The sequence below is a fragment of the Ctenocephalides felis genome, unplaced genomic scaffold (assembly GCF_003426905.1).
Source record: "Ctenocephalides felis isolate EL2017-DRISC unplaced genomic scaffold, ASM342690v1 CF-g0.4_SCAFFOLD_01886, whole genome shotgun sequence".
NCBI lineage: Eukaryota > Metazoa > Arthropoda > Insecta > Siphonaptera > Pulicidae > Ctenocephalides > Ctenocephalides felis.
Genome location: NW_020538040.1, coordinates 76,027,641 through 76,038,485, shown reverse-complemented (window position 1 = coordinate 76,038,485; position 10,845 = coordinate 76,027,641). Strand labels below are relative to the sequence as shown.

General features: G+C 29.8%; 2 protein-coding genes across 2 annotated transcripts; one reads left to right on the top strand and one right to left on the bottom strand.

Moving 5' to 3' along the window:
- The first annotated feature begins 287 nt into the window (after positions 1-287).
- On the top strand, positions 288-6,819 carry LOC113375361. Its single transcript, XM_026615298.1, has 16 exons — positions 288-356; positions 480-905; positions 1,835-1,958; positions 2,228-2,398; positions 2,507-2,560; positions 2,636-2,768; positions 2,864-2,997; positions 3,206-3,334; positions 3,591-3,664; positions 3,929-4,142; positions 4,588-4,848; positions 4,963-5,183; positions 5,545-5,787; positions 5,854-5,913; positions 6,254-6,430; positions 6,673-6,819. The coding sequence occupies exons 1-16, from the start codon at positions 288-290 to the stop codon at positions 6,817-6,819; spliced, it is 2,637 nt and encodes an 878-aa protein (XP_026471083.1).
- Positions 6,820-7,369: 550 nt separating this feature from the next.
- LOC113377133 (ralA-binding protein 1-like) lies at positions 7,370-10,464 on the bottom strand. The gene is made up of 8 exons (XM_026617342.1): positions 10,380-10,464; positions 10,187-10,313; positions 9,882-10,129; positions 9,558-9,819; positions 8,788-9,096; positions 8,541-8,724; positions 7,759-8,223; positions 7,370-7,675 (listed from the first exon to the last, which is right to left on the bottom strand). Exons 1-8 carry the CDS (start codon positions 10,462-10,464, stop codon positions 7,472-7,474), a joined length of 1,884 nt encoding a protein of 627 aa, XP_026473127.1. The 3' UTR covers positions 7,370-7,471.
- Positions 10,465-10,845: the final 381 nt, after the last annotated feature.

Here is a 10,845-nt window from a genome sequence, read left to right as displayed (position 1 = left end):
GTTCAATTATCTCCAAACAGTCCCCACTCTAGATAGACTTGGTGAATGATATGAATTGTGTTGTCAATGATGTACCCAGGATTTTGATTATTTTCTCGAAGTAGTAATAAAGTAGGCTCATTGTTAGCATACTCTGTCTCTTTCTTATAATATATATATATATATATATATATATATATATATATATATGCATGTGTATATGTTATGTGTGTGTATGTTGTGTACATGCATACACAATTGTGATATGATTTGTTCTTGTTTCAGTGAAGTAAATTGAATTTGCTCCAATGCATAAAGACAACTTGTCATCAAAACGCGATGAATCGCGTTTTGTTGCAACGTCTACAAATCCTACCGTGAATATTGAAAAATTTAATATATATTTTATATACATTATATTTTGTTCTCTATTTTTGAGTGCTTTGGCTACATCTTTATATTTGTTTATACACGTGAACAATCATACGTATATTAATAAGTCATATGTGCGCAATGAAATAGAAAAAATCATCCGCGATAGTTTACAAAAGGAATCAATACGCAGTGATATCACAGTAATAGTTAAAGCTTATTTAGCAACCATACAAGAGGAAGATAATTTAAATATACCAAATATTCCAACTGCTGCATCACCGAAACATATCAACGTCACATTTTCGAAGCAGGACGATGTGACAACTGATAGTTCTGATGAGGTTTTTCGCATAAAAAGAAGTGCGGTACTGGAAGACATCACAGGTACGCAAGGATCAGTTGGTGATGGAAAGCATGTGGAGTTTTTCAACCCGAACCTCAGACAAGAGTTAGAAATAAAGGATGAAATCGAAAAACGTAGAACGGGTCTGAAAGGAGCTGCGCCGAATGGAGATGATTGGGTTTGGCTAACAAGTTATTCTAGAATACCGGTAAGTGATAAAATTGTAATAATATAAAAATCTAAATATACACAATTTTATATATATATATATATATAGTTATAGATATATGTTGCGTGTTTATGTATACTCGTATATCCACAAAACTCTTCACTTTATAAATACGTTTAAATAAAGATGAATTCTAGAATGATTTCCTGTGGTGAAACTGTGGCAATAGTCAATGCAACAAGCAATGTCCAAATTACTTACATTTAAATATAAATTATCTTTAGAAATTTTGGATTTTTTTTGTTTTCTCCAAAAACTAATCATTTCTTCACGCTATCAACACAAGAGAAATGTCTTTTCAATTAGTCGGAGAAGCTGTTTTCTCAAAAACTGTAGTTTTTGCCACTTTTTGCCTTGTATCTTCCACAAGGATGAACTTGTTTTTATCTACATTTAATAAAAACGTCTCGCCGTCAATACGAATCGAATGTATTTTGAATCAATCTGAACGGAAACCCCGTTCTCGCAAAAACCGAGTTTCCATTTTCTGTTCTTGCTCAGTATCTTTGAGATGGCTGGATCTGCCTTTGCCAAAGAATAATCAGCACGTCTTCCTATCAATAAGAATCGAATATTTTTGAATCATTCATTCATTCTTCTTTTAGACGATTACTATAACTTTCCCTACGAGAAGTAATTAAAATTAAAATTATGCATAAAGGAACGCCTTATGACTTTAGCATAAAACAATAATTATGATTATTTATCAGACTAATCCATATTAATTGTATCGAATGAATAAACCATTAATTATTTATCGCATTAAACAAAGTTTACGCAGCTTATGATAATTAAGCTCTTGAAATGAAACGCATTACTTTAAAACTTGAACAAACAATTCTATGAACAAAATACCATCGAAGCATATAGTATATTTGAATATATAATTTTGTTTATATTATCGCAAGTACAATGCAATAGAAGGTTTCTGCAAGGCGACGAGAGAATATTGTCCACCTGGCAGACCAGGGTCTAAAGGAGCTCAAGGCGAACGCGGTTTTCCCGGTGCAAGTGGTCTTCCGGGACAAAAAGGTCAGTATAAATAATATAAATTCTAAAATAATTAAATCCAATACAAATATATATTGCTTGTATTTCTGCAATCATATTATTCGTTAAACTCTGCAAAACATGTTAGCTAAATTCAAACCGTAAACCGTTTCGATACAAACGCGTACATATATATATATTGAAAAATTATCACTCGTTTGTGATTGCAAAAAAGTATGATAAACTACAAAAAATGTAGTTAATCTAAATAATACTGGTTTATATATTTATATTTTATATATCAAATTAAGGTGAAATTGGATGGCCGGGAAATCCTGGATTAGATGGTCGTGACGGAATTCCCGGCGAACCTGGATTAGATGGCTTGCCCGGACGCTCCGGAGCAGACGGAATTCCCGGTTTGGACGGTGCTCCAGGGCGAGATGGCATGAACGGGAAGGATGGTGCAAACGGAATTGATGGTTTGATAATTTAATAGAATTTTAACCCATCTTTTTATTTTTAACTATTTTTAGCATTTTTATTCATGTTTTACTATTGAACATCACATTTTTTTTAATAAATTGCAGGTCGCCCTGGACAAACAGGCCCACAAGGACCACCTGGACCTCAAGGTCCAAGAGGTAGCTAGTTGTTTCTATTCAGTTAGTTAACGGAAATTTTAAGTATAATAAATCTTATTAAAAATTTCAAAATAGGTATTGCTGGACCTAGAGGTCGTCCTGGCAGGCCTGGCGCTGATGGAACACCCGGCATACCAGGAGTGCAAGCATGGAAGAAAGCAAAAGGAAACTCTGATGAGCTATTGATTCCTCCATCGATATTAAGTACGTTTATATACTAGAATATAAAACGAATAATGAGACAGAATTATTATCTTTGTATATGTTTCAAAATAGTAATTTAAAACAATATATTGTAGGCAGTTCACATGCTATGCCAATTGTGGTTCACGAAAGCGAGAATTTGCGTTTGCGCTGCGCTGCTACTGGTGCACCGCCGCCAGATATTGAATGGAGAAGAACCGATGGAAAAGTTATATCTGTGGGTTCCTGGCAAGGTTCGAATTGACTACAATATTAGATCATTTAATCGCTTAAAGTTACGCGTAAATATAATAAAAAACTTAGAAATAAAATGTAAAAAACGTTCGTACCAGCCTCATGTGCTGAATACTATACATAAATTCAACCTCTAATATATGTATTTATTTATAATAATTATGAGTTTTGTATGAGTAATGTATTTTAATCATTTAATCTCAACAGCATCGTCAATCTTCGGAAATACACTGAACATCACTCATATCAACCGAGAGCACATGGGAAGCTACCAATGTATTGCGAATAATGGAATTCCGCCCATAGCCAATCAAACATTCAAATTAGAAGTTTATTGTGAGTAATAACAAGAATGTGTTATTATTTATACATTTACTGTATAAATATTTCTTATATTCGTAAGTTAGTAATTAAAATACTAAACGCCTGGACTGAGGAGAGATACTTTTTATGCGAGAACTAGTTAATTTGTGAATAGTTTATATTCACAATTAAAATAGAGAGAAGAAACATATTATAAACTTGTGTGTGTTGTATGTATTATATTTGTGCAATATATTAGTTTATCTATTAAATTAGTTTATCGTTTCAGTTCCGCCGTTAATCAAAATTCGCAATCAGAGAATTGGTATTATCAATGGAAGCACCACTGTTTTAGAATGTGAGGTATGGCATTATATATTATATATGTATATTTGTATATATAAACATGTAGTTACTTTGGGTGATTATTATATTTGAATACGATTAATATATGCTTTATATGAACTTTACTGTACATTTGATCCGAAGTCAAAACACTATAAAAACTTTTAAACACTTACTAGGACTGTTACTATGATAGCCATGAGAGATTCAATATTGCCAAATGATTATCAAAAAATATGACAATTTAGTTGATTAATGAGTAAAAAGAGCTGTTTGCACTAGGTAGAAGCTTTTCCGGAAGCGCTCCGATATTGGGAACGTGAAGATGGCAAGCTCTTAGAACACGGAGACAAATATCAGATCGAGACCGAAAATCATGATTATCGAAGCATCATGAGGTTGAACATAACAAGAGCAACTTCCAAGGATTGCGCCTTGTACCAATGTGTTGCCAAAAATGAAATGGGGATCACGAGAGGAATAATAACAGTTTTTGGTATACTCGTTTGTAAAACCTACTCTCGATTGAGCGTGATTGCAATTACCTTATACGATTAATTGTAAAACTGTAATTGTATTTTAGTAAATTGTTTTGAGCGTTGTCACAAAATCTCATGAACGAAATACGAAACTCATTCCGTCATAGCAATTTAACGGTATATTTTCCTTAGGAATGCACATTGCAGTCATTCTCATTTTTTTATCTAGAAAAAAAAATCTGTAAGTTTTTCATGGTAAGTCAAATATGTAGTTTTGATATATAATTGTTTATTTTATTCAAAAATTGATAATAATATTCAGAGATCCATGATCTTTCACACCCGATTATTTATAGTACATCCAAAAACAAAATTGAAAATTCTTTTGAAATGGGACAATATGTTTGCATGCAGCATTTTATAATAAAATCATGTACTTACAATATTATTATTCCAACTTAGAGATGAATCCTAGTCTATCAATTCCTCCATCTACGAAGTCAGATACGAGAGCTTCTCAAATAGCAATTTACGGTAAACGACCCCCTGAGAAAGTATCGTTGGATGACTTATGCCCAGCACCAAATGTATGTCCAGAATGCCCTCATCCAAAAGACTTTAAGTGTAAAGACGCTGCAGTATCATTGTTTGATCTTGTGGGTCATCTTGATATTCGTCCTTTGGGGAATGCTTCGTATCCGGGATTACCGAACCGAAGCTTGGGTAAAGTCGCTAATATGAAGATGATTGTAAATAAACAGTAGATTTTTAATAATGCTATTTAATCGTTAATAAGATATTTGAAGGTGCAGGAATATATACCATATATATTTCTAGATTGTCTGCTATATGCAGTTGGTAAACCTGTATATCATCGCTTTACTGATGAGACTACAGGCACGTGGATGCAAGACTCGGCGCCTCGCAGTGATATTGTGGCAGAAAAATACTGGACAACGCGCGAAGAAGAAAATACGCATCTTTACGAGTATAACAACAAAACGGGTTTTAGACAAAATCGACCAAGTAGAACTTATCAGTTACAATTTCCCTTTATGGTAAAACTAAAAGTCATACAATCGCCATTGTAATTTGCAAATGCAAATGCATTTTATGCTTTTCCAAAACTTCTATTCATATAATTGAAGACTTTAAACTATCCCGCATGTGTTTTTAGCGGATTTGTTTAAATAATCAACCTTTATAGATAAGTTGACAAGTATTTACAGATTCTTCAACTTATTCCTATAATAAACTACATATGTTTTTGATTTCTATCAGATATTGCAAAACGTTTTTCTTACACAATTTTTTTAATATTGGATTACCAATTATATTATTAAAATAATACAATTGATATACTTAATTTTTTAACAAGTATCAATAAGGAAATAACTAAAATTATTTGTATTAATCTAGGGTAATTCGCACGTGGTGTATAACGGCTCATTCTACTATCACGAGCGCGATAGTCCGCGAGTTATGAAATTCGACCTGATATCGGAGAGATACACTGGCAATTTTGTTGTGCCCATGATTTCAATAAGCAAAGAAAACTTTTTATACACTACAGGAATAAATTATATTGATTTTAGCGTAGATGATAATGGATTGTGGCTTATATTTGGAGTGCCTAAAACCAATAACACTGCTGTAATTAAGGTTAATAAAGTTAATCATTATATATATATATATATATATATATATATATTTGCTTTTATATTTTAGTTGGATCATGAAACAATGCAGGCTCAATACATGTGGAACATCAGTGTAAATCACCATAAGGTAAGCATAACATATGTATATGTACTATTTTACAAAAATATTTTTGGGATGTATCAATATTATTATATACAGACGATTGCCAATTGTGTAATCAGGCGCAATAACTGACCAGTGAACAAAAAAATAATGAAACAATATTATTAAATTGGTTAAATTGTTGCTCATTAAACTGCTATAGAATATTATGTTACAGATATATATATATATATATATATATATATATATATATATATATATATATATATATATATAAAATAAATATATTCATATATATATATATATATATATATATATATATATTAGCCTGCAATAAATTTTTTTATTTAATTATGTTTTGTAGGTCGGTGAGATGTTTATAGTCTGTGGTGTTTTGTACGCAGTTGACACTGTCACTGAGCGAGACACAACTATTAGGCTAGCTCTTGATTTGTACAGAAATGTACTTCATTATCCGGAACTCACATTTACAAATCCTTTCCGTAAAACAACTATGATTGGATATAACCATCGAAACAAGGTATAGTATATTTTAAAAATGAGATTTCATATGTTATACTTATTGTATTATTTTATACCTTAAAACAAAAATAAATCCCTTATGTGTTGAAAACATAATATGCTAAATAATAGTAAAACTTATTAGAATGAAATATATTGTTCTAAATTTTTGCTATCATTCTTGCATACCCAAAGTTTATTGAGCTAATATATTTTATTTTAATTCACATTATTTATCTAATTATAATTATTTCCTTCAAGGAACTGTATACATGGGATAAAGGTAACCAGCTTACTTATCCAGTAAGATATCATGAGATTGGCTACAACGCAACTGAGAATAATAAAGATGAAATGTCAGATTCTAAGCATTCAAACATGCAAACAGGATTTGATATATATAACTAACATTTTGTAATGATATTTCAAACGCTAAACATATTTCAATTTTAATTTAATTGTTAAAATTAATACAAATATTTTATGTTTTTTTACTGATTAAAGCCTCAGCTATTGAGTTTTATTTTTGAAAAAATTTACAAAAGTTTGTTCAATATTCATTACAAATATTCCTATAGAATATTCTAAAAATATTTAGGAAGATTATGTCAACGTACATTACATCATAAAAAGATTATAAATCAAATGTAATATGTGATCATATAACGCAGAATATAAGTTTTTTTTTTTGTATTTTGTGCTACATGTTAGCTTCCTTCTTAAACTCAAAATTATAGAAAAAAGTTTTGGTTCATGTATGATATTTGTCTTCAAGTACTTTTAATTATATATTAAAACAAAATAAATATCTGACCAACTATCTTGCAACTCAAATTAGCACTTCCATGAGGATTTGCAATTCAATTGCACAATGAATTATTATTATGAAATAAAACAATGAATTTGAATAATACTTATCTTCATCTTTATTGTCGGCTCTATTGATTTTCAAAATAGAATCGTTACTTAAATAAAATATTTAATTTTCTTTTGCATTTAAATTATGTTTTTACAAGATTATATTTGTGTTTTAGGGAAAAAAATCTCACCAAAGTAATTTTTAATATATTTCTGATATATTCAACATTGCTAATTCCACTTTGAGTTCAATACATTTTTTCTTTTCCTTGAAAAGCTCTCTAATCAGATTAATTCTTCTTTGTTCTAAAATCTCATTTTCCTCCATCATTGCAGAAATAAGATTTTCTATATTGACATAATTTGGTAAAACTATATCAAAATCTGTATCCTTAAGATCTGCAATCTGTATTCAAAATATAGTTTTAATGATGAAAATATAACAATAAAAAAAATTACATTCAATATTATAATATAACACTTAAGCACCTGAGATCTTAATTTGACAACATCCGCTCGTTCATTGTTAATATTTGTTTGTAAATCTGAAACAAACTTTAGAAGCGCATTATGTTCAACTTTCATTTGCACATATTGAAGTTCATCAGGTGTAAGTTCTGTTTTCTCTGGAATAAAACCTGATTGAACATCGGGTTGAATATTTTCTGATTGTGAATCTGTTCCACTTTCTTTATGTTGATTAATTGAGTGCTGAGTTGATTCATTCTTATCTGATTCTGAGTCTTTAGTGCTACCAATAGATAATTTATCATCAAGAGCAATTGCTTCATTAGAATTTGTAAATTGAAAATCATTATTGGGTTCTACTGTCTGAGTTTGGACTACTTCAGAAACAGATGTATTAACTTTCTCAGGTTTCTTATCCACATTTTGTTCTTCATCTATAGTTTTATCGTTATTATCTGATCTCTTCTCGGCTAGCCTCAGTTTTCTCTTAAAATAACACACTACATTTTTACCAAATATTAATTATTAATTTTGGGAATTAAATGATCGACATCGATATCCTAAATGAGCATACCATTACACAAATAAATAAATAAATATATATAAATATGGCAGTTTTGTGATTGATATAAGTTTCATTTTGAAAGAACCTATCGTTCTTTTTCTGTGCTGGTACACATCTCTATGATAATATGATATCTGGTAGCTCTTGAAGCATTTTGAAGACAAGATTATGAAGAAATAAAATTGCATATAAACTCAAATACACAAAAGACAACAGAATAAAATAATGTGACATCTACCTTTAATTGAGTTATAAGCCTTTGAACTTCCCATAATTGTTCTTCTCTTTTTGTGGAAACAAATCCTGCATTCATTTCTGAATGAATTTGAGCTAACAAAGACTCCTGTTTCTGCAACTCTAATACAATTTCACTAGAAGAATCAGGAAGGACAAGTGTGGCAGATGATAATGGCGGAACATACCTGGTAATATACATATTCGCTGATTAATATTCTAGCCAATTTATTTAATAAATAAGACATTACCTATTAAGTTCCAATCCCGGAAAAAGCGTTTTGCAATGATATAACAATACTTTTAGTAACTGAGGGCTCATGCTCAGGATAGGACCCATAAGAACAGACAAACTTTGTGCGCTGAATTTATTGAATCGTTCATGTTTAATAATATTATCGAAATGAATTATAATCCAACTCAATAATGTCTTGTTATGTGGTGGCAATTGCTCCAACAAAGAAAGTAAAACATCACTACGTTGTGAAGTATTTTGCATAGAACTTGCTTCTTCAAAATTCGATGTCAGTTCCGAGGTAAGTATTGAATCTGGTAGTTCTCTATAATAAAATTATAGTTTTAGCTATATATAATTTGAAACTGCTTCAACATTGAAGTAATTAACAGAAAACATGGGGGTTATATGAAAAGCCTTATTATATAGTTTTTTGCTGCTTATGTAATTTTTACTTTTAATCAACTTTATAATTATATGAACTGTGCTATATATTCAAAAAGTATAATTCATAGTAAATACTTATTGGGAAAGCCTTTTTGCCTAAATTTAGATTTATTCAATTTATGAACTCAAACAAAAAAAACACCATACAAAAATGATATTATTGACAATGTTCTTATGAAAATATAGACGATCAAATGATGAGTATAAAATATTCATGTTTATAATTTAAATTTGCATATATCATTTTCATATTATCATTTGTTTTTCTTATTTCAATTAATTACATTTGAATGTTTGATTATTCACTATATAAATAAGAAATAAACAAAATGAATTTACTTTAAATATGACTTCAACAAAGAGCAAGCTGTTGGAATGTCTAAGTCATCCATCATAACATTTTCATGATTGTTATATAGCTTTTTTAAGCATTGCAGTTTTGTTTTAGAGCATTCGACTTTATACAACAGATCTGATGTTAATCCTAATTCTTGGATGTAATCAATACAGTTGCGAACCACAACTGGAAGTGCAATGCTGTCATGACATTTACTATGTTTAACTGATAATTCAAGTGGAACTCCAAATATTGGTTGAACATCTAAAAAAGTCACTATTAAAATATCTGTAGATATTTGATAAAGGTTGCATATTATGCTGCACCTGCCAAATCCATCGAATCATCATTATGTGCACTATGTTTCAGCTTTTTATCTTTTTTCTCTTTGTCTTTCTTATCTTTTCTATCTTTGTCTTTTTTGTCTTTATCTTTCTTTTTGTCTTTATCATCCTTGCCGTCTTTTTCTTTTTCTTTATCTTTCTCTGAACATTTATCATGAGATTTTTCTCGTTTCTCTTTGTTTTTTGTAGAAAACTTAAAAGCTTTAGATTTTTTTAGTTTTGGACCACTTCTGAAATCAGAGATAGTTTATATTGCTGAAATTTTTTAGATTAGATGAATAGAATACTTATTATCATCTTCTTCTAAAGAACTCTCTCCTTCTAAAGCGGCATAGCCCCTATCCTTCTTGTGATCTTTTTTTCGACCAATCAACAAATCCTTTTTGCTTAGCTTGTCATGGTCACCATCGCTAACTGCATATTGTGCAATCATCAAATAAAAGATAATAACAAATAGAAATAAATAAAAACATAACTTACAATCACTCTCATTACTCTTCTTTCCACATTCTGAAGCATATAAACCAGGAAAATCCTTGGCAACATCAGGGCTATCATAATCCATTATTCTTATTTAATATGTTATATATTTTTTATTAGAATTTCCAAATTTCATAAGTAATTGTTGCAAATCATTTCGGTAATATATAAAAAGGATATCAAAATTTTTATATAGCATAATAATTATAAAAAAAAATGTTAATGCAGAATAAAAAAGTTATCATATGTTCGTTAAACAAATTTAAAGCAAATCAAATAGCAAAATAATTCTAAAAAGTACAAAATATATAGTCAGTGTGTCACAATGTCAACAGACACAGGAATCAAGACTCTGACAGTTAATTAACAATTAGTGTTTAAATATTATATATAAATTCAGAAGAAAAATGATGTAGTAGAACAATTTTTAATAAAGCCGCGGTTAAATAAAATATAATCTTGACAA

Excerpts from the sequence above, each read along its gene's own strand:
- LOC113375361 (XM_026615298.1), top strand. The coding sequence starts at position 288 with ATGCATAAAGACAACTTGTCATCAAAACGCGATGAATCGCGTTTTGTT. Across the intron at positions 1,959-2,227 it reads TGGTCTTCCGGGACAAAAAG|GTGAAATTGGATGGCCGGGA; the intron begins GTCAGTATAAAT and ends TATCAAATTAAG. Across the intron at positions 3,335-3,590 it reads ATTCAAATTAGAAGTTTATT|TTCCGCCGTTAATCAAAATT; the intron begins GTGAGTAATAAC and ends TTATCGTTTCAG.
- LOC113377133 (XM_026617342.1), bottom strand. The coding sequence starts at position 10,464 with ATGGATTATGATAGCCCTGATGTTGCCAAGGATTTTCCTGGTTTATAT. Across the intron at positions 10,314-10,379 it reads GAAGAGTAATGAGAGTGATT|TTAGCGATGGTGACCATGAC; the intron begins GTAAGTTATGTT and ends CACAATATGCAG. Across the intron at positions 10,130-10,186 it reads TTAGAAGAAGATGATAATAA|AAGTGGTCCAAAACTAAAAA; the intron begins GTATTCTATTCA and ends CTCTGATTTCAG.